The 23,573-nt window shown below is 45.8% G+C and overlaps 2 protein-coding genes across 2 annotated transcripts; both read left to right on the top strand.

The window, feature by feature from the left end:
* The first annotated feature begins 390 nt into the window (after positions 1-390).
* LOC124706228 (TNF receptor-associated factor homolog 1b-like) lies at positions 391-10,738 on the top strand. The gene is made up of 13 exons (XM_047237875.1): positions 391-480; positions 1,439-1,656; positions 2,487-2,598; positions 3,481-3,569; positions 3,646-3,714; positions 3,801-3,930; positions 4,270-4,428; positions 4,526-4,889; positions 5,134-5,243; positions 6,117-6,270; positions 7,126-7,472; positions 7,551-7,746; positions 8,365-10,738. Exons 2-13 carry the CDS (start codon positions 1,479-1,481, stop codon positions 10,588-10,590), a joined length of 4,134 nt encoding a protein of 1,377 aa, XP_047093831.1. The 5' UTR covers positions 391-480; positions 1,439-1,478; the 3' UTR covers positions 10,591-10,738.
* A 4,879-nt stretch (positions 10,739-15,617) lies between these two features.
* Positions 15,618-19,456, top strand: LOC124708834 (calmodulin calcium-dependent NAD kinase-like). Its single transcript, XM_047240483.1, has 8 exons — positions 15,618-15,714; positions 16,330-16,553; positions 16,660-16,721; positions 17,518-17,739; positions 17,930-18,059; positions 18,238-18,563; positions 18,799-18,940; positions 19,029-19,456. The coding sequence occupies exons 1-8, from the start codon at positions 15,618-15,620 to the stop codon at positions 19,266-19,268; spliced, it is 1,443 nt and encodes a 480-aa protein (XP_047096439.1). The 3' UTR covers positions 19,269-19,456.
* Positions 19,457-23,573: the final 4,117 nt, after the last annotated feature.

Here is a 23,573-nt window from a genome sequence, read left to right as displayed (position 1 = left end):
TTAGGAAAAAAATAAACAAAAATGCGTCAACATTTCCCATGGCTTCCCGATTTGGGGCGCGCACCGCCTGACCTCACCCGTCCGACCGACCACGCGCAGGTCCACAAAGCCAGAGCACGGAAAACCTCACCTCACCTCACCAGTCATCTCCAGCCGACTTCCCACAGTACCCTTTTTCAGTTATTTTCCTCGCCGTCCGACGCGCATCGCATCGCAGCAGGCGAAACCAGGAAAGGAGGAGTGGAGGAAAGGGCGATCAGACCGTGCCAAAGGTCGCACAACACCTCATCACCCATCCATCGCCCTCTCCTCCCCATCTCGACTCTTTTTTTTCCTTCCCCTCTTCCTCGCTCTTGTTACAAATCGCAATTCCCCAATCCAGACCATATTCCCCTTCTCCCTCTCGCCCCGTCGCCGCCCCCCCGCGCCCAGCACACTCCTCGCTCCGCCGCCGCAGGACACCGGCGGCGGCTGCGGCAGGTAAACACCTCCCGCGCCTCTCGCTCGTGCTTTAGATCAGGAGCCTCCCCTCCCCGCGCGCGCGCCCGTGCTCTCACGAAGGGCGGCTGCGCGGCGCGGCTCGGGGTAGGGCTAGGGCCCGGGCGGTTGCGTGTTGACTTGGCCCGGTCCGGCAGCTGGCTGATCCGATGTTGAGCTGGTTGGTCCCGGGGTGCTGTCAGCTCGGCCCTGCCGCTGAGTCGACAATTCCAGAAAATGGGTCTCGGTAGATCCCCTTGTCCCGTCTCCGTTGAACGGACCGGAGTAGGGCTCGAGAGCTAAAACTGTGGAGTTCACAGATGGATGGCTGTCTTAAACCAAGAGCAAGTAGAGGACTAGAGGTCATCGGATTTTACAACTATTGTCGACAGCGGTGATTATTGAGAATTGGGAGGTTTTGTATAGGTTGGGACTGTGATAGGCTAATTTTTGTCGGTTTTGTGCGTGCTCCGTAACTGTTTTGTCGGGAGGTAGAGGGACTGATTCTAATGCCTACTTCCCCGGATAAAAAGAGTACTGGCTTTGTTAGCGCTGGATTCAGCTCAGAAGCGCGATAATTGTCGAATTAAGACGGTGATTATTGAGAATTGGAAGGTTCTGTGTGGGTTGTACCGTGATAGGCTAATTTTTTTTGGTTTTGTCGCCTACTTCCCCAGATAAGAGTACTGGTTTTTGTTATCATTGCGGTGCGCTGGATTCAGCTCATTAGCGATAATAATTGTCGAATTCAGATGGTGATTATTGAGAATTGGAAGGTTCTGCATAGGTTGTACTGTGATAGCCTAATTTTTGTCGGTTTTGTGCACGCTCGGTAACTGTTTTGTCGGGAGGCAGTTCTACTGCCACTTCCCCGGATAAGAGTGCTACTGGTTTTTGTTAGCATTGTGGTGCGCTGGATTTAGCTCAAGACCGATAACCCTGTTGTCGTTTGTGCATGCAGCCGCGGATAAGGTCGTCCGAAGTAGCTGAGGGTTTCGCTGATGGCCGGTGCCTCGGCGACAGATGACTCTTCCGCGAGCACCACCGGTATGAGGGATGACGACCGCAGCCTGTCCGGCGAGTCCTTGTCGGAGTGGCGGTCCTGCGACCAGGGCGACAGCGGAAGCCCTTCGACGTCCCCGCCCTTTTGGGACACTGATTACGATTTTGATGATCGCGGTGAGTCAGCGCACTTTGCATATATATAGCATGGTTTCAATTAGCATGCTGTTTTGGTTCGACATGGTCTTATTTGGATTGATGCGATTTTTTTTTGAAATTTGACATCATTGGCATGTTCGAATAGTCCAACACCAGCTGCTCAGCTGATAATAACTCTTATGTGCACCAAAATATCTTGTTCAGCTGTAAGGGTGCTGCGTGTGATCCATTTATCAGTCCCTTGTTTCGTTTGGCAGTGCCACAGACCCACAGTATGCAAGGTTGATTTGTGCTGGCTTTACTACCATAAAAACTATGGTAAAAAAATGCCGGTTGGCCACTCAGACATGTATCTGATTCGCATTGTAGAGAGGTTTAAATCGTTTTAATATATGTCTTTAATGAAAAAGAAAGAAATGATGATTCAAGACATTTATCATTCATGATTAAAATCAGACCAAATGTATATTAGAGCAGTGCGTAGTGTATAAAGATTAAACTACTTTCCCAGTATATCCCTTGTGAAGAAAATAAAATGTCACCATGCTGTTATTTGTTTTTCTTATGATCATGTACCTACTCATTTGCACTCCAAGTGTTCACTTTCTATACAAAACTTTAACTACTAAATAAATACCTTGTGATTAGAACTGAGCTAAGTACCGCTTAGTGAATTTAATGATTTTGGAGATAAGTACCACTTTCTATACAATTAAATTATTCCTTTACCTTCTCCTTTTGCCACTTCACAATGCTATTGATTGATCTCTTTTGGAGATAACCTTTTGTATATTTGGAAGCTCTACTTTCTGTGTGTTTGATCTCATTTCTCTCAACTACAATAACAGGCCCCAAACCTTCAGAATTATATGGTCGGCATACTTGGAAGATTGAGAATTTTTCTAAGGAAAAGAAGAGAGAAATGAAAAGCGAGCCATTTGATGCTGGTGGTTACAAATGGTAAAGTGATTGTTGTTTATTGTTAGGAACGCTGTTCAATTACTTGGACAACGATCTTGGTAAATGACCTACATTCAAATGTGACTTGGGATCTGAGGGGAGGAAATCCGCCAATCGCTCTACATGTTTTGATGAACATATAGCTTAGACTGTGTTTGAATAAATAGAAGTGTTTCACGGTTTACCTTGTGCGTGTTCTTTTTGCCTTGTGTGGAGACATAGCATTCAAGAGTTTGCGTCCTGTACATGAGTTATGATGTAGACATTATTTAGTTTTCCTGTAGCTTGTCATTTGTTTCTTTCTCATGCTGGTATTTAGAAAATGTAATATGCAGAACACATGTCTTAGTTTGTTTATTACTTTCCTTTTTGTTACTTTCTGCACCCTAACCCAATCCATGTTTGATTATAAAGCTTGCATATGAATGTTTTTCTGACGTGTTAACCCTTGCCCAAGAAGTGCAAGTTCTGAATATGAAATTTTGTTCCTCAAGTTGGAGCTAGGAGAGTGCCACATGATCATTTTCCCATATGTGCCATTGTCAATTTTGTTTTGACATGTTTTGGTTTATTTTGTATTACAGTTATTTATTTTATGTGGGTGGTTGTGGGATTGGGGAGGGAGTAAGGACTGGAATTTCACTATCCTGATATCTCTATTTTGATTATGCTGTTAGACTGTTGACACAGCTTGGTATACAGATGTTACTATTATCTCTTTGTGGCTACCAAGTTTTCCATTTTTTATCTTTAGAAAGCTTTGTAGGTTCGCTGGGGCTTTATGAACAAATCTGAAAGCTTCCTGACTAATATTTCTGGTGTATAATTGTTCTTTTCTGTGTGCATGATTGCACGTCCACTGATTATGTTGCTGTTTCACAGGTACATACTTGTATACCCTCAAGGATGTGATGTCTCCAATCACTTGTCGTTGTTTCTTTGCGTTGCTAATCATGACAAGCTCCTCCCAGGTTTGATGTTGCCATGTTTGCTGCTATCTTGCACACATTTGAAATTACTTCCCTGACTCTAGTATGACTATTTCAGGATGGAGCCATTTTGCACAGTTCACTATAGCTGTAGGCAACATGGATCCTAAGAAAGTCAAATACTCAGGTGAGCTAAACTTGGTTTGTTCTTTTCCTAGGAAGCTATATGTGTTTCCTTGCCTTGTTCAGGTGTTAATGAAGTAGTTTTTGTAGATACTTTGCATAGGTTCTGGAAGAAGGAGCATGACTGGGGATGGAAAAAGTTTATGGAGTTGTCAAAGATTCAGGATGGTTTTCTTGTGGACGATGTTCTTGAAATAATTGCTCAAGTTCAAGTCATCAGGTAGTTAATCTGTCTATGCTAATGATTTATAGCTAATATGTTCATCATGGTGCTTCTGATTCATGCCCCAGAAGAAAACTGTAGATCTGTTCATTATTTCATTTGAGCATGTCTTCGCAAGAACAATATTGTTGAAACTGCTATTTTTTCTAATATATTGTTTCTTCCTATAACTCGTACTACTATTTCCACGGTGGGCGCGCAATGCATTTGTTTCAGTTTCTCATCTTTACTACTTTTATATAGCAGATAATTTGCCGCTGCTATTTTCTTTCGGTATTTATAGGTCGAATGTAAACTATCATGTAACATCAGACTGCCTGTATTTTCATATTCCAGGGAGAAAGTGGACAGACCATTTCGTTGCCTTGAACGCCCTTATCGCAGAGAATTGCTCCGTGTCTATACAACAAATATAGAACAAATTTACCGCCGTTTTATCGAGGAACGAAGAAATAAACTTACCAAGCTCATTGAGGACAAAATTAGATGGTCCAGGTGACCACATTATCTTTTCTAGTATATATCACAATAATTTTAAGTTGCTTGTTTGTTCCTATTATGTTTACAGTTTGAAATCTTTGTGGCCTTTCAGTTTTCGTGCATTCTGGTCAGCAATTGACCCAAGAACCAGGCAGCGTATGTCCAGGGAGAAGACTAGTACCATACTTAAAGTATTGGTGAAACATTTTTTTGTAGAGAAAGAGGTTACTTCGACATTAGTGATGGACTCTTTGTATACGGGTCTGAAGGCACTTGAATACCAAAGTATGACCATGAAAGCCAAAACAAATATAGCAGAATTGGATGAACTACCTGCACCCATGGTCCATGTTGATATTGACATATTTGTTTTGGCTGGTGATTTTATAACTTTACTTGAGAGAGCAGCCTTAGAACCCTTGCCTTGTCAGCCAGTATCTCCAAAGGATGACAAATGTTCCCAGAGCCGCATGAAGGTAGGCATAATGAGGTTTGAAGTGTTGCAACATTTTTTCCAGTTCAGTAAGAGATATTCTTGTTGCTACTTGCTACTGTCTTAGCCATACCCGTGAGGCCGTGCATATTGTTTGCTAATTCATTTTATAAAATCTGTCTTCTAGGATGTGATGTTGTAATAATAAATTTGGGACTGTACTCTGTTACAGAGTGGTGAAATAACTGCTGCACCTAATCATTTTGTAACTATTCTCATCTTCATAGGATGGTAGTTCTGGCGAGGTTAACAAAGTCTCCATGGAGCGCGAAGAAAGACGCCTAACTGAGCTTGGGCGAAAGATACTTGAAACGTTTGTGCTATCTCACATATTTAGGTAACAATGGTTTTTTTTTTTTTATCTTATTGCTTAAAGCTATAGCTAGTTTGTGCTATTGGTGAATATCAGAAGTTACTTGTGGCTCAAACTTTGTGGGCTGATTTATTGAAAGTCTTGAGCAGTTGTACATTTGAATAAAGCTAGTTAACCCTTGAACTGTCAAGATTTTTCTAGGAGATGAAAAACCTGGACACAGTGAACTTTGTGGAAATTAAAGCCGAGGATTAGTTTGTCTATCCTGAATGTTCAAGGCTTAAATTGGATCCAATTCCGAAGTACTAGAAAGTTACTTAACCAGTTAATCCCATATTAGGCTCTATCTTATGTACTTAACCTTGTGTCATGCTCATTAGCAACAAAAAAACTTGATCTGGTAAAACATAAGTGCTGTTCTGGATTGCATGCAGCCAAACTATATTTCTAGTGATCAATTATCAAAATGAATGATTAGGTTAGGCACATGAACGTGATACAACCAGATTGTCTGAAAAACACACGAAAAAGGCGTCAATTGTATTTTGGGTACCATTCAGTGTCCAGAAAGATACTTATCTGTGTCTGGTGGAAGTATAAGATTGTGGCACAAGTTACTTCATGTTTTTCTTTTGTGTGGTTGTGCTCTACCGTACGTATTTGATGGAAGGTACTTTGACCATTTTATAATGAAGCAGGGGTCTCTATGCTTATCTAGCTCAAAATAGACTAAATATTGATCTTTTCTAATAGTTTACAAATGAAAATTAAGGCATTTCTTCTATTTAAGATTAAAAAGAAAGTTATGGTAAATGAATCTTCAATTGTGGTTAACGGTTCTATAGTGTGATGATCAACTCTCTGTTGGGTCTGATTCTTACATTTTTCTTGTGTCAGTGGGATTGAAGTTGCCTACCAAGAAGCTGTTGCTTTGAAGAGGCAGGAAGAGCTAATTCGTGAGGAGGAAGCAGCGGGACTTCTTGAAAATGAGACTAAGGGAAAGCGCAATGGTGGTGTGAATGACAAGGACAAGCGTGCAAAGAAAAAACAGGTTACTTTCTTACGTCTTTTCCGGTTAGTTTCGTAGGTTGAATTGTATTGCTCTCCGTATGTATAGAAACGCCACAGTAGTAACCAACCCTAGCTAATATCTATAGTTTCTGGAGCAAGTTTCCCATCCAAGAATTATCGAACAAGTTTCCCATTGTGAGTTAGGATTTATATTTCTTCTTTGCAGTTCTTGATGCATGCCAAAACATCGTCTTGAGTTTGAGTTAAGCCTATATTTTACATTTTCATCGGTCACAACTTTTTATATCCTTCGGTCCTTCCCTGCTACCGCGGCCATGGGTGATTTCGGATAGGAACTACCTGGAACTCGCTGCTGGGTGTTAAACTAAAAAAGGCAGCATGTGGTTTGTACCGAGAACTGGTTGGAAGCTTGGAACTCTTCTAGTTCTAACCTATGTTTTTGTGAGTTTCAGTTATGTACTTATGTTATGAGAACACTTAAAAACTTGGCTTGATTTGGCCCATAGTCCAGCTAAACTTGCTAAAGTTTCCCGAGCTTGAAAGAGCTGCTTAACCTATAGATGTATATGAGCTCATCCCATTTTAGTGAGGAGCCATTTTCTACTTTATTATTATTCCATGGTTTTATGTCATGCTAGCTACCTAGCACCTAGCATTATTTTGGTGTGAAGATATCCTAGAACTAATGACAACAGATATTTTACATGATATTGAAGATACATTAAGTTTGGTGCATGTTTTTGGTTTTCATACGTGTGCAGTATTTCTAGTGTGCTACCCTTGGCTCTTAATGTCTCATTGTTAGGTTAATGCTTTCCTTGCTCTTATATTTTCTTGTTTTTGGTTGTGTGATCTTAACTTGTTTCTTTTTCAGGCCAAACAAAAGAAGAACAATCGTAAGGTTAAAGACAAGGAAAGAGAGGAGAAATCGGACGCGAAAATTCTCGAAAGACTGAATGACGAAATCACAATTGATGACAGTGACGGCTTACCATCTAATCAGGCAGAAGAAGTGACAGCGAAGGTTGGCGATACCTTGGAAGAAGGTGGTGCTTCAGATGGTCCAGATCATTTGGACAGTTCTAGACCTATGAATGGAAAGAGAGGCTCCTCTATAGAGGCTAACTCAGTAGCATTTTCGGCTGATTCAACTGCTATGAATGGTACTCACAGCAAAGTAAGCAATTTGCCAGACAGCAGAAATCACTTGTCACCAAATAGGTAGGTGAAGACAATATGTTAAAAGATTTGCATTGTGTTTGTAAGATCGACACCTGACCTAACTGGATTTTTGTGCAGAGGAAAAAATCAGCGCAACAAGGGTGTAAGCATTATCAACTTTGCTGAAGAAGATGACTGCTTGCCCTCCTCCAGTGTTGCTGCCAGTTCAGATCGCAATAGTTCTGGCTGTGGTACTGCACCAAAATTGGACCGAGATACTGTTCTGCTCACCTTGAAAGATAGACTTCGTGAGCTGGGGCAGCGTCTGCACGAGGTGAAATTACTCTTCCACCTTTGTGGCATTTGCCTTTATAGTTTCAGTTGTGCTGCATTTTCGAGTGTCTACATATGCAAGAATGTTGAAGGTACAAATTATGAGATTTAAAAAAAAATGTTAGATAACATAAACGCTCACTGTCCGGAATAGTTGTCCTTCGTTACTGTTATGTATTCTATAATCTCTAAAGTTGATGGTTCGAAATTAATTTCAAAATCGTTAGTTATGCATTTTTATGCATATGGGGGTCCTGGTACAGTCTGGATAAATTCATGTGTTCAAATCTCAAAATCAACATTGTAAAGTTACACTTGTTTGACGATGTCCATGGATATGTGCTATGGGCCTATGGCTTATTAGTGGAACAGCTTTTAATTGCAAAAATTGTTATGATTTAGTTTTCTATCCCATATCCCCACCCCAGATGTAGGATGAGTAGTGTTTGTTTTTGTTTCTTCAGGAAGGGAAGATCCATATGTCAAGTGCATAAAATACATATGTATATTTACCGTAGTCACTTGCAGCAGACGAGTTGCTGGGGTCTTGTTTTCCTGCTTCATAACAAGCTTCAACCAATTCATTTGTGTAACCTGTTTTTCTCTATGAATATTTCAGAAAAACATTGAGGGGAGAAAACTTTTCAAAGCTCATTTTGAAGCAATGGAGTCTCAAACAAAGACAAATGGGTCATCCTCCTCATCCAGTTCTTCAGAGAAGCCACCTGATGCCCTGAAGAGCCCAGAACATTCCCAGGAAGTTGCAAACGATGTAAAAGCTAATGGAACAGCCAATAAGGATGTCCCTGTGGCCAAATGTGTGCCAGAGGAAGCTGTTTCAAGCATGCCAGCCACCACGATTACAGAAGCTGTGCCTGGTAAGGTCCCTCCCAGAACAAAAGTTGACCCAGTTTCAAGCAAAGATCATGGATCGAATTTGACACAGCAAACAAATAGAGCACATCCGAATAGCTCAAAATCAACTCCAATTGATACAGATAAAGATGTTCCTCTTGCTTCAAGATCGCCTAAAGTCAATAGAGCTGCTACAGTTCCCCCCAAATCACCACCAACTGATAAGGCTGCCCAAGTTCGCCCAAAATCTCCACCAACTAATAAAGCTACTCCAGTTCCTCCAAAATCTCCGCCAGCTCATAAAGCTACTCCAGTTCCTCCGAAATCTCTGCCGACTGATAAAACCTCTCCAGTTCCCCCAAAATCTCCACAGACTGATAAAGCTACTTCAGCTCGTACAAAATCCCCACCAGCTGCTAAAGCTTCTGTGGTTCCTCCTAAAACTCCAGCGGCTGATAAAGCTGGCCCGGTACCTTTAAAATCACCGTCGGCTGGTAAATCTTCTGTAGTGCCCCCCATACCACCATGTGCTAAAGATGCGTCCCTTCCTTCAAAGTCTGATAAACCCGTGCCAGCACCCCCAAGACTACCACAAGTTGATAAGGCTGCTCTGCTTCCCTCAGAATTGTCACAAACTTCGCGCAACGTTTATTCAGAAGCTCGAGAAGAGACTACTCCCATAAAGGTCATTTCCACCACAGTTTCTGAGGCTGCTGTCACAACATCAAGGCCTTCAAGTGCCCCTGTATTCCCTACACCAAGAACGACTGCACCAGCTACCCCACAAGTTCAAGTTTCTGCATTGCTTCCACGCTCAATGAGTGAAGCGGCTGGAAGATCAGGAAATGATCCTTCCCCTTCTGCCCCAGCGTATGTTCCACAGACCTACCGTAACGCTATCATCGGTAAGCCTGGTCCGGGTACGAGCTCTTCAAATTTCTCATACCAGTCAGCTGCTCTCGGACAAGGTACTGCCCTTTCACAGCCGCTGTCAACATATGCATCAACTACATCAGTGATGATACCTCCTGCTGGGAGGAACGATCACTTGTCAGCTAGGCATGGGTTCAAGTCTGGGTTGGGGAATTCAGATGGACTTGACAGTTGGCAACCATGGAAAGGTGATAGCAATAGCAACAATCATCTCTGGAGAGATGAGTCCCCTTACCAGCGAACAACAAACGGTCATGCCTATCAACAAACTTGGAAAGATGATGGGTATCAGCAAGCACGGAGTACTGAAACAGAAAAATTCAGCAGGTTTGGAGGATTGCAACCGTCAAGACAGACTCCTGTCAGTTTTGGAATGCAGCAGCCGCCAGTCGCTGATGAATATCAGCACCTGGACATCATTAACGATTTGCTCGACGAGGAACAGAGCAACAATGGCGGTATGCCGGAGCCTCTACGGCATGATTACCATGCCTTCGGCCTGCCATATACGCTAAGAGGCAACATGGCAGATTCAGGAATGACTTCCGTTAGCAGTCCTGGACGGTTAAACAGAGGCAACATGGCTGACTTGGATATGGCTTCTGTTGGCAGCCCCAGGCGGTTTAGTAGAGGAAACCTCACAGATTCAGCAATGGCTTCTCTTAGTAGCCCTGGGCGGTATAGCAGAGGCAACCTGGCAGATTCCGAAATGGCTTCTGCTAGTAGTCCCAGTCGGTTTAACTCAACCGAGCGTTACTACGACGATGGATATACAAGGGGCTATGACATGAGCCCTCTCCAGGGGATGGGCAGGGATATGCAGTTCTCTTCGTTGGATACATACGCCACCAATGGTGGCCTATCCGACATGGGCACGTCGAAGCCCTGGCTGTATGGGCACAGCCCTTCTTCCAGCCCATCGATGACTCTGGGATCAGTCAACACAAACGGCAATGGGTTTGCGCAACAACAACACCAGATAGGGGACTACAGTAACCTGGCAGGCGGGGTGAACGGAGGCTCCGCGTATCGCCGCCAGGCCAACGGACGCTGGTGATAGCGTGCCTGTATACAGTCTTACAGTCGAAAAGAATAATGCTTGTTGTAACAGATGCTGGTGCTGGGCCCTGAGCTTCTGCAATGGCATGTAATTTTAAAAATATTTAGCTTTTAAAAGGGGAAAGAAAGGGATACAGTTTACATTCTGTAAAGTGCTTGCCGCGTCTAGGTTTGCTTTCAGAGAGTTTCGAGTCAGAGTGGTCGTCTGACTGAATGCATCACTAGACGCTGTTCTAACGTTCGTCGTCTGTGTGTGTGTGGTCGCTGTCTTTCAGAGAGTTTCGAGTCAGAGTGGTCGTCTGACTGAATTCATCACTAGACGCTGTTCTAACGTTCGTCGTCTGTATTCTAAAAAAAAAACGTTCGTCGTCTGTATGCGTGTGGTCGCCGGCTACGCTGGCAGTGCCACGGTTGCCATGCCGTTGATTTCGCCTCAGAGTCATCTGAAATATTAGGAGCGAGCGCGCACGGCGCACGGGTGGCCGCCTAGTCTGACCAGTTTAGTCCAACCTGTGCAAAGTCGTTGGCATTGTGCGTCAGTCCTTGCCAACAAAAGCCGGCCCTGGCCGGTATGAGAGCATCTCCACCTACTTGGGGAGTTGGGGCCGTCGTAGTATTGGGAGAGGCTGCTCACGTCGGCTCCAAAAATATATATTCAATGTCACAAACGAATAGGAATTCAAAGTTCCATAAGTAGGAAAAATCGAAGTCCCGAAATAAAATGCAAGTTCGTGGCCACCACTTCCGGACACTAAATCGCCATTAAATTCTGGCTGCCAAAACAACATGAGACACGCATAGAGTCATAGAGATCAAATGGATGCTGGTGGCATCTCAATTACCTCTAGTTCCCCCGTCTCTGTCGGCTCCTCCGTCACCAGGCTGTGTTGGTGTTGGCGTCGCCAAGGCCGCCGATGCTTGGGCAGCAATCACCTCCTTGCCGATGCGATCACGATATATCGTGTACCACGCCTTTGCCAACTCATCCATGCTAGACAAGTTCACCGTCACGATATTTGCCTATTCAATCGTTCGAAGCCTCATCATCCATTGCCTTGATAATGGTGGCATGGGCTTCCAAGTTGACGGCTTGAACCTTTTCTTTATCAAGTTTCAACTTCATATCTTGCTTTTGCAACATCACCTTCCACCTTGCATCGCTCCTTTCATCTCCCTCTTTTGTGTTGGATGTGACCTCGACCATCATCTTGTCGATGGATGCTTCAACCCTGGCCAATGACGACGTCAAATTTCTCTCGACCTTTGCCTTTTTGTTTTTGGTTGGGGGCCCAACCGAAGCCGCGAGAGGAGGGGACCGGTCCATGTCCATCAACGACGGTTTTACCATCGTTGAGAGATAGCTGGATTCCATCCCATATTTTGCAACCTGGAGCAATGAAGACGAAGTCCTTATCCTCGTATTCTTGCTTGTACATCTCGAGCACATCAAACTACTAAAGCAAACAACACATACATCAATACACAAAATCAGTATAATGAATTGGCCAAACTTCAGGAACCTACATATAGTCTCTTGCAAATTCTTGCCACTCGGATGCCTCCACGTACTTGATGGTCTCAAGATGACCATGGAATTTGCTGCAAGCCTCTTTTATGGCACCCCACCTATGCTATATGGCCGACTCGTTACAAATCATGTCTATCATTGCATACTCTCCGAAGCGCTTCCATTTATTGATTTTGTCGAAGATCCTCTTATAGTATTTCTCGAAAGTTTAGTTGCCACCGTGGGATCATGGCTCACCGCCTTCCACGCTTCGAACACTTGTCCACGAGCGACTTTCACTTTATACCTTGACTTCCATTCCCGATCTTCTTCTTGTTAGTGGCGGCGCCGGTCTCAACATCAATCACATCGAGGTTCTCCACCCCTTTGTCCTCCTCCCCATCTTCAGAGACATTCTTTGCGTGGCCATGGCCACGACCATTGATCACGTCGCTTAATATTTTGGCGCCCATGGTCTATGCACACAAATGAAAATGCTCAATGTTTGATGAATTATGCACATTCAAAATGACATAGTAGTGAACTCGCACCTCGTCGGCGTCGTACCGCACACGCGACACATGCTCGAACATGTGGCAGAGCGTCCACGTCGTTGCCATCGGACATGCTACGGGGAAGGCCAATGTTGTCTTTCACGCCGCGGGCGTCCATGCAGGCACCGCCTAACGGAAGTGGTCCTTGTCGCAAGTCGGGCAAGCTGAAGTATGAGCGGTTGAGGTTGAGGCCGAGGCCCTTGCCTCGTGGCGCCGTGACCGATGAGAAGACAATGTTAGGATTGGTGGGCGCCTCGTTCTCACCAATCTCGGGGGAGGAGAACCAAGTTAATTTGCTAGCGTGGCGGCGCGTCGTACCTCTTGTTGAAGGATGCCGATGATGACAGGGAGGTGCTCCTCGAAGAGCCGGTTGGGTGCTCCCTTGGGTTCCTTTGGTGCAGCCTGCACAAAGACCCACGTGGTAGTCACCTTTGGATTAGCCTGCGGCGAACTCTTCAGCCATTGATAAGGTTGCCTTTCTCAAGTTTCAACTTCATATCTTGCTTTTGCAACATCACCTTCCACCTTGCATCGCTCCTTTCATCTCCCTCTTTTATGTTGGATGTGACCTTGACCATCATCTTGTCGATGGATGCTTCAACCCTGGCCAATGACGACGCCAAATTTCTCTCGGCCTTCACCTTTTTGTTGCCTACTAGGGGCCCAACCGAAGCCGCAGAGGAGGGGACCGGTCCATGTCCATCAACGACGGTTTTACCATCACTGAGAGATAGCTGGATGTCATCCCACATCTTGCAACCTTGGAGCAATGAAGATGAAGTCCTTATCCTCGTATTCTTGCTTGTACATCTCGAGCACATCAAACTACTAAAGCAAACAACACATACATCAATACACAAAATCAACATAATGAATTGGCCAAACTTCGCGAACCTACATATAGTCTCTTGCAAATTCTTGCCACTTGGATGCCTCCACGTACTTGATGGTCTCAAGGTTACCATGGAATTTGTTGCAAGCCTCTTTTATGGCACCCCACCTATGCGATATGGCCGACTCGTTACAAATCATGTCTATCATTGCATACTCTCCGAAGCGCTTCCATTTATTGATTTGGTCGAAGATCCTCTTATAGTATTTCTCGATAGTTTAGTTGCCACCGTGGGGTCATGGCTCACCGCCTTCCACGCTTCGGTACACTTTTCCTCCAAAGACTTTCAATTTAGACCTTGACTTCCATTCCTCTTCTTCTTGTTAGTGGCGGCGCCGGTCTCAACATCAACCACATCGAGGTTCTCCACCCCTTTGTCCTCCTCCTCATCTTCAGGGACGTTCTTTGCGTGGCCATGGCCACGACCATTGATCACGTCACTTAATATTTTGGCGCCCATGGTCTATTCACATAAATGCAAATGCTCAATGTTTGATGAATTATGCACATTCAAAATGACATACTAGTATTGAACTCGCACCTCGTCGGTGTCGTAGCGCACACGCGACACATGCTCAAACATGTGGCAGGCGTCCACGTCGTTACCATTGAACATGCTGCAGGTAAGGCCAATGTTGTCTTTCACGTAGCGGGCATCCACACATGCACCGCCTAACGGAAGTTGTCCCTGTCGCAAGTCAGGGAAGCTGGAGTACGAGCGGTTGAGGTCGAGGCCGATGCCCTTGCCTCGCGGCGCTTTGACCGATGAGAAGACGGTGTTGGGATTGGTGGGCGCCTCGCTATCACCAATCTCGGGGCAAGGAGAACCGAGTTTGCTCACGTGGTCAATTGTGACGTACCTGCATCTGCATCGGGCTAGCTCTTCCTCCCAAGCGGTGTCCGTTGCCTCCTCCGGCTTCTCCATCACCCTCTTTCTTGCGTGGCTAGTCCCTCTCCCTCTCCTTCGGAGGCATCCCAGTGACGGCGTGGGCAAGTGGAGGAATGGAATGGATGGGGGAAAGTGGCGGGAAAGAAGGAAATAAAGGTAGGGTTTTGATTGTGTGGCTCCCATGGGCGTAATCCAATGTGGCCGCAGGTGACGGCACCCCCACCCGGTCCTCGTGGGTCGAGACCGGCGTGCGAGTGAGGAGTATTTCATCGGGGCTCCGAAAACGCCGGCATAGATAGGGTTGCCGATGTAGCATCATTTTATAGCCGATACCCTAGTAGATGTATTGAAAACGCTATTGATGCTGCCGTGTGGAGATGGTAGCATGAAATGCTTTTGTTGGGTTGGGTGAGTTGCTGCGCCGTCCATCCACACCGGTTAGGCAGGTTCACACCGCACCAGGTTCCAAAGCCTAGCCGGCTGCAGAGCAGAGCGAGACCATCCGCGCGAGTCAAGGGAAGGCGTGCGTGCATCGTTGACGGGCACGCCGCTTCTGCCGAGAAGATCGGAAGACGTCGCCGCGTACGTACATACCAGCACATGGCTAGGGGCTATCCCTTCTACAAATGAATCTGGCCTGGCCGGTGGGGGCGCAAAGTCAAAACTGCGCGCGATCGCTCATTACGGCCACCGGCCGTTGGCACGCCACCACCAACCACCACCACCACCCAGAGCTCGCCCGCCGTACGCACGCCGTCGCGAGGCCGCGACCGAGCGAAACCCACATCCATATACAGCCAGGGCCAGGCCTTCCTTCCTCCCCTCGACACCGCGGGGAATGCCTGCCTTCCTCGCCTGATTCAGCGTCCTGCCCCCACGCGAATCCCGCGGCGCCGTCCCCATCGCCGCCGCCGGACCCGCCCCGCCCGCCAATTCCGTTGGGAGCCACGGCACGCCACTGCCCCGCCCCACCGGGGCTCCGAAACTTCCAACCCGCCCCGACGACTCGGTTGGGACGTACGTCTCCGCATATACAAATCGACGCCGCATCGCGCCCTCCTCCTCATCCTCCTCATTGCCTGGGTGAAGTGGAGGACCTGTGCACTGTGCAGGCGCAGCGCCGCCTTCACCGCGCGCGGCGGCCGTCCGACAGACGCGAGCTGCCGGGGTCCGGCGGAGCGGCATGAGGGACGACGGGCCCGCGGCGGCGCTGGTGCCGCGGCTGCTGGTGTCTAGCGCCAGCCGCGTCCAGGAGCTCGAGAGGTTCTCCCATTACGTCGGTACGTGCACTCCTCCTAATCCCCTCGCCACCCCTCTGCCCTTGCTTAATCCCCGCCGGGTGCTGCTCTTCCTTACTTCGCCGCGAGCATCGATCAGCCGACGGGGAGCGGCTCAGCCATTCCCGGTTCGTGGATAAATCGGGCTGATACTGCTCGTCTTCTCCCATGCTGCTTGCGTGCTGCTCATAGTCCTAGCCAGTGAATCGCGTGATCCAATCCATCAGGGCAACCTGCGCCACATTTTCTTCAGTTCCTATACACTGTTTGCGCGCTCGCCCCGATCCCCATCCAAGAAATACGGACGCAGCTCGGGAACCCCAACTCCACAAGCATCACCATTTCTTAATTATCCCGACCCCTGGCGGAGATTTAACTAGACCCAACTTGCGCATCCAACAGATTGTTTTTCTACAATAGATAATGCTCCTGCTGCATGCGCATCACCATCATTCCCCCCTGTCTTACAATTTAATAGAAACACACATCGCTATCAGGATCCAATACCATGCCATGCTCATTCATTCATTTTGGACCTAAGCTGTTTCCCCTCCACCTTCCTTCGTGCATTTGCCTGTGTATGCACTCCCATGACCAAATTATTGGTCTTTTCTCCAGCGAGGCAAATCGGGTTCGACCACGCGAGCGAGTGCCCCCACCTCTGCACGCTGGCGTACGACTACCTGCGCAAGAACAAGGGCTACGAGGAGAACATATTCGCCTTCTTCCAGAACACCGTGGACCCCGAATCACTCATCGTGAAGTTCATCGAGGAGCTCGACAAGTGTATTCTGGGCTACTTCTCCTTCCACTGGAAATGTTCCACTTACATGATCACCCAGGTAAAAACAAACGAGTTTGAATGAAATCCACCTTCTGTTCTTTCTTCCTTGCAATCTTCTTCCACTGATATCTTGTATATTTATTGATACAGTGTGATATCCACAGGTTCTCACAGTGGAAGGCGCACCTAAAAGAAAGCTCAGGAACATGGTGCTGGAGGCCACTAGGTAATTTCTACTAACTACTATCCATTCTTAAGCTACGCCACACCTCTTAGTCAATGCCATTGGCTATTCTTTGCTTTGTTTTGCATCAGTTGGTTCTGGCTTACATCATCTCCACAGCTAACTCTAGTGGATGTACTTGGTATGCGAATCTGGTTTAACCAGTTTAAGCTTACCTTATTTATCATTGCCTTATTCATCCCATTCTTTCTATTTTCTCCTATCTGACCAAACGGTAAATTAGTTAACCTGAATCTAGATCAACTTCAGACCTCAGCATGGGCATGTAGCAGAATGCAGACGATACCCATGTGCTAAGGCTTTAATTTACTCCTGGAACCACATGTTGATTCGTCATGGGACTTTCCTGGAAATGATCTCCATGACTGAGTCCATTGCTTTTGTGGTTGGATTTATTACTTTAAATCATGTAAGCAATTCATTTGCAGCCACTGGGATTCAATAATTTCAGTGTGAACCTATCATTTTTAAAGCGATATCCATTCTGGTCAGGAAACCATAGTTGAGTTCATACATTAAAAAGTGTAAAAAAAAGTAAAAGTACAAGAACTATATGCTTAAGATTGCTCTTGGATGTAGCATATATCTCCCTAACTTCCTAAACAGAGGAGTTCACATTGAGAATATGCTTACAGCTTAGATCCGAGATGTTATTTTCCATCTTAATAGAACATAAAATTGTAAGCTGCTTCAACCACATATGAGATATACAAGTAATAATCTATGTTCCTCTGACACCAAAACTGAAGTCTAATATCTGATTCTCCTATAAACACAGGAATCAGAGATTTGAGAGGGTCACAAAAAACTTAAAGGTTACCAGGCTATTCTCCACACTGGTGGAGGAGCTCAAGGCCATAGGACTATCTTCACATGATCAGGCGCAATGCAGTGATGTGATGGTCCCTGCAGCACATTGTGATCGCAGCCCAGTCTTACTCCTCATGGGTGGTGGAATGGGAGCTGGCAAGAGTACTGTACTTAAAGATATACTCAAGGAGTAAGTTTTTCAATTTTGTACTTATTGCTCAATGTAATTCTGGTCTTGCAATATGTGCACTTTGCGACACACAAAATGCAGAATAAATATGAGAAATGCGGACCTTTTCGAAACTGGAGACGTAGAACAGTTCCATATACGATGTCTCTGGCTATAAGCTGATCCCGTGCTATATATGTATTATTTCCAGATCATTTTGGTCTGGAGCAGCAGCTAATGCAGTGGTGGTGGAGGCAGATGCATTCAAGGAAACCGATGTTATATATCGAGCTATCAGCTCAAGAGGCCACCATAACGACATGCTGCAGACGGCAGAGCTGGTATTTGTTACTGTGTTCTCTATCACTCTATGTACACATATTATTTAGAAAAACATCCTCAGCGAGTGAGACGGTGTATACCTGTTAGTTGACTGATAAAAATGAAGTACTGAAAAACTGAATTAGCAGATGAACCAGTATACACTTTCTTATATTATGATTCACAACCTTGATACAGGTGCACCAGTCATCGATGGATGCGGCTTCTTCGCTCCTGGTTACTGCCCTCAACGAAGGGAGGGATGTGATCATGGATGGCACACTATCTTGGGAGCCATTCTTCGAGCAAACAGTAGCCATGGCAAGGACTGTGCACCGGCAGCGGTACCGCATGGGCGTCGGATACAAGGTTACTGAAGACGGGACAATCACCGAGGATTACTGGGAGCCAGTTCAGAATTGCAGTACTGACGAAGAGAGCGAGATGAGATCAAGGAAGCCTTACCGCATCGAGCTCGTCGGTGTAGTATGTGATGCCTATCTGGCAGTTGTCAGGGGAATCAGGTGAATCTCATAACCTACTCAACCCATGCCAAAACTAGCATCTATTTCACTAAATTTCCACTCATTTACTCCTATTTCTGTTTCATACAAATGTCCTCACAATTTGGCACTAGCTGAACTATATACTAGTTAGTTTCCTGTACTGAACATCTCACCCAAAAAAGCATTAATCTGCAAGATATCTGCTCATACTTGAATGCAAACACAACACTATCTGAAAAGTTGGCATTGGCAGGAGAGCGGTGATCACCGGGAGAGCAGTGAGGGTGAAGTCCCAGCTGCAGTCGCACAAGAGATTCGCCACGGCGTTCCACGGGTACTGCGGCGTGGTTGACAACGCGAGGCTCTACAGCACCAACTCCATGGGTGCTCCGAAGGTGAGCAGTCTGAACTCTGAAGTCGACAATGGACTCCTCGTCGCCCTATCAGATTTGTTAAGAAACATATGGTGTTGCTGAAACGCAGTTGATAGGGTGGAAGGACGGCGAGAGCAACCTGCTGGTGGACCCGGACGAGATCGGTACCTTGGAGAGGGCGATCGGCCTGAATGACGAGGCCAACTCAGTCGATGAGCTCTACCTTGACGGAGAGCCATCGCCCTCGGCGTGGCAGGACCTCGTGGCGTCGCCGTCCAGGGCGTCCATGCAGCGTGAGCTCAAGGCCGCGGTGCAGGCGAGCGAGGCACGCTTCCATGCCGCGTCATAGTAGCCGTCGGCTGGCCGTCTGTGCCTGCCGCAGTGACGCACCGGTACAAACTTTTGAGCCGTACTGGTGCCTGTGGGCGTTTTTCTTTCTTTTCTTCTTTCTTTTTCCACGATCTTTGGTTGATGTGGCTTATTAACACTGGTGGGTGGTGCTAGATGGCTCATGGAAGAGGCCGTTGTTGTCGATCGATCATTGTGTTTTATCAACTGAATCTGGCGTCCTTTTGCACCCACTCGTCAGTGCAATTTTGTTTAACGGTGTGCTTTGATAACCTTCGATAAGAGCACAAGCTCGGAGCACGGTGTTCTTTAGCAGGAACACCTACAAAAGACCGGAGCAGTGAGGTTCCAGGATTGACAAATCATCATAGGTACCTTGCTATCGACAAAAATATTGCCTTTGTTCTGAAAAATTGATATGCCTTAGTGAGACGTACATGACATCAAACGTGAGGTCTGGTTTCCAATGTTGTGACATAATTAATCACTCTGTAGTTTTGTGAAATTTGTCATTAAGAGAATGAGGCAACAAAATGATGCAAAATTTTCACTTTGGCCTAAGAGAATGAGGCAACAAAATGACGAGATGAGGTGCCCTGGGCAGTGGGCACCCTCATCTATATTATACATGGTATATATGTCTAGTTGAATTGGAGAACTTGTGTGGTGCCTATCCTGTACATGAGTGGATATCAAAAGCAAAGTATCTAGTACTATCTAAAATGTGCATTCCGTTTTATCTTTCTGCATCATTTGGTTACTGTTGTGCCAAATCTGTAGCATTTCCTCTTGTGTACCGTGCAAACCTATGATCCTTATGGCCATGTCGTCCGTTGGTTTTCCTCTGGGAGATGCAAGATGCAAGTGTTGTACCTGGTGCCCCACCTTCATAGTTGCTTCTTCCAAGAGTCGAGTTGGTTGGAGTCGTTTGACTCTGCAGGATTTCCCAACAGGAATCTGTGATGTTCAAGGTGGCAATGCTAGAGTATATAAGGAAAATCAACCTGAGGTTGGGTGGTTAGGAGAGTGGTTGTACCCCCGGCCCACCAAAGTTTAAACCCCAGGTTTGACATCTGTGTGTCTCATAAAGGTGGAATATTCATTCACTGGGAGGCGACGTTCCCGTCGATAAAAATGCCGCCAAACCGTCGCGGGTTCTAGGTAACTAGGTAAGCAAGCTCAGCATCTGCACAAAAATGGTGGTCGAAGTTAAGATAATGGCTTAGTAATCTCTAGCTGATCCGTTTTAGTTTCTTCAACCTTTTTATTTTGTTTCCTGTATATACTCTTTGGTATTATGCTTTTATTAATATGAAAATTGCCTCAAAAAATAAAATGTATGCCACTCATGTGCGACATATTATGTTGTTAACACTGAGACGCTGTACTGCTAAGCTGCAGGTACAGGGCTGCCTCAGCTGAGAGTGACCAGGGCCGAGAGGTTGAGGTGCAGCTACTCCAATGAGAAGAGGCGGCCCTGGTCGATCAGAGGATGTTGACAGAGGATACGGTGCGGAAGCCGAAGCCGAAGCCAGGATGGATCCTGCTGTGTGCGTTGAGCCTCATCTTCTTCCATCCTTGACGTACGATGCCTACAAGTCCGGCGGCCTCGCGCTCTGAAGATCATCACCAGTTCACTACCATCTTCCTCTTCTGCCTCTCTGATCCGTGAAAACTTCTTTTCATGAACATGCAAGTGACTGCAAGTCTTTGCATCAAGATTGGATAAGAGTTCTACATGTACAAGAGTAAGAACAAGGTGAGACAAGGACTCAGCCGCCCTGAAACAAAAATGACTACTCTCTAGTGCCCGCATCTAGCGTACCCCGCCGCCAAAGATCAAATTCAGCTAGGAAAAGGTTTATTACAATAGAGTCTTCCGTTCCAGCCAGAAAGGGTGGTGATTGATCCCTGAAAAGTGAAGCTGAGGTTATGAATCATGGTCACATGCTGCCATCAATCTATCTCATGGATGGGTGAATGACCAGATATTATTTGTGTAAGACACCGTCGGTTTGTTTAAATGGCTATTTCCACGTGCTATGCTTATTCGGTTATTATGAATGCTTATGAAGTGTTATGCTTTTTAAATCTTATATCTTTTGTCACATGCTGCTTTTTTCCATAGTATTGCCATAATCACACATAGCTTGCGCAAAGGTTATAGGGAAGTATCCCTCTATGCTTGTGCATTAGTAGAATTTTCATTTTGAATACAAAATGCACATACTTAGGGAAAATCAACCGTTCCACATGAATCCCACCTATATCTAGTTAAATACCACTCAAATTTAGATCAACTTTTCTAAGCTCTAAATCCTGTCATCATGAACCACCAAAAAGAGGGAGATTGAAAATGACATATTGAACCCGCATATAAATTTTAGTGGTAATACCATTGATGAGAAGACCGACAAGTAGTTTAATAAGTCTATTAATAGAGATTACCCCCCCCCCCACGCAATGGTTATGAGAAGATGGCTTCTTTAAATTCCGTAATTGGTATTTGCAGTTGCTCGGACGACTATAAGGGTCCAAAGTGAACAAAGAGTTGGGATTATTGACCTATAAAAGGGGCCATGGGGCGGCTATGGCCCACCATGAAGCGCCCCAAGGGGCTGGCCGCACAATGGGTCCCACCAAGCGCCCTACGGGCCTCCCCTAGTACTTCTTCGGCTTATCTTCTTGTATTTCTCGAAAAGGTGACATGGCAAAAAGTTGGGGTCCATTTTGCATCCGGAAGGTCCATGAAACTTAAAAAAACCATGGGTTTCTATTATGTAACATTACAAACAAATGAAAGAAAACTTTGTGGAAAATCCTCAAAAATCAATGTAAACATGTATGGAACCTCACATATCATGGAATAAACACCAAAATTCATGGATACATTTTACCTAGGTAGGACTACTAACCTTGGTTAGGTTGGTTCTAACGACCATCCCTCTCCATAAACTCGTGGTGTTGGGATTCTCCAAGAAAACACCAAAACATGTGGAGATGATCTTGCGGGGTTTCCCTTGGGCTGGCAGGAAGGTAGCCCACCACGGTCACTTCCTTGTCAACTGCCAGAAGGTGTGTCACACCCTCGAACTCTGAGGGCTGGGATGCGCACATATCACAACAAGTCATGGAATAGTTTGGACATGCAGTTCTCTTGGGATGAGAGGACCGTGTTTGTAGCATCTACCAAGATGGTACTTTGCAACGAAACCTTTGTGATGTGCTCTTCTGGGAAGACATGTGGTTAGACGGAAAGTTCATTTTCGAGATAACGTTTGAGATCCCTAATCTGGTCTCGGGAATTCAGAAGAGGCGAACGGTTTGGGAGGCTATCCTTGAGATGTGTTGGATTTCTAACATGTGCGGAGCTCTTGGCAACCTCGCCTTCTGGTAGTACATACAAGCCGGTTTGTTCGTGGTGTTCAGCTCAAGGCGATTGCAGACATGTTAGTTTGGCGATGATGGCAAATGACGTCTACTCATCTTCTTCTTGCTATAGAGCCTTGTTCTGGTGGTCGGTTATGATGGCAACATTTGAGGATTTTGTCGATGTTACACACTTTGTTGGGTTTTTTTACATATGTGCATCATTTTGGTTGTGTAAGTATGAGCAACTGTTACGATGTTGAATGTGTATATGATATAGAGAAATTGTACCGATGTTACATGCATGTTTCTGTAAAGTTGGATGACTTAGACGAAATTGTTGGATACACTACAGAGAAATGTTACAAAACTTTGCGACTTGACTGACTATACTAAAAAATTGTTGGGTACAAATATTATATACTCTGGAGAAAATTGAATCGTTTTTGTACTACCATAATTGGACATGTGGAAATCACTCAAGTGCATCCGACGGTTCAGAAGGGGGCTGATGATTGGCCTTTTTATATTGCTATACTATGCCCAAAACTAACAATTTTTAAAAGAGTAGAGGGGACATAAATTAGTAGTTTCAAAACATAGTCCAACAGTACTTTGGCGAAGGACTCCATCTTCTATATCAGTCTTCCAAAAAAAGAACTTATAATTCCCCGACCTACTTCATATATAGCGTCCCCCAACATTCCCCACCCGCCACCTTCTCCAAAACCCCACCGCCGCCGCTCCCGTCGCTGCCAAGGACGCCGAAACCCTACCGCCTCTCCTCCGGCCTCCCCTCCCCTCCCCCAACCAGCAGCAGCCATGGTGAGCCGCGGCCAACTCGCGCCCCCAAACCCTCCCGCATTCCCCTATCACCGAGCTAATCCATGCGCTTCTTCGTGGCACTGCAGGCGGGCGTCGGTGCGGAGACAGCGGT

This window comes from Lolium rigidum, chromosome 4 (assembly GCF_022539505.1).
Source record: "Lolium rigidum isolate FL_2022 chromosome 4, APGP_CSIRO_Lrig_0.1, whole genome shotgun sequence".
Taxonomy (NCBI): domain Eukaryota; kingdom Viridiplantae; phylum Streptophyta; class Magnoliopsida; order Poales; family Poaceae; genus Lolium; species Lolium rigidum.
Note: the sequence above shows the minus strand (reverse complement) of the source record. Positions and strands in the feature narration are given on the sequence as shown.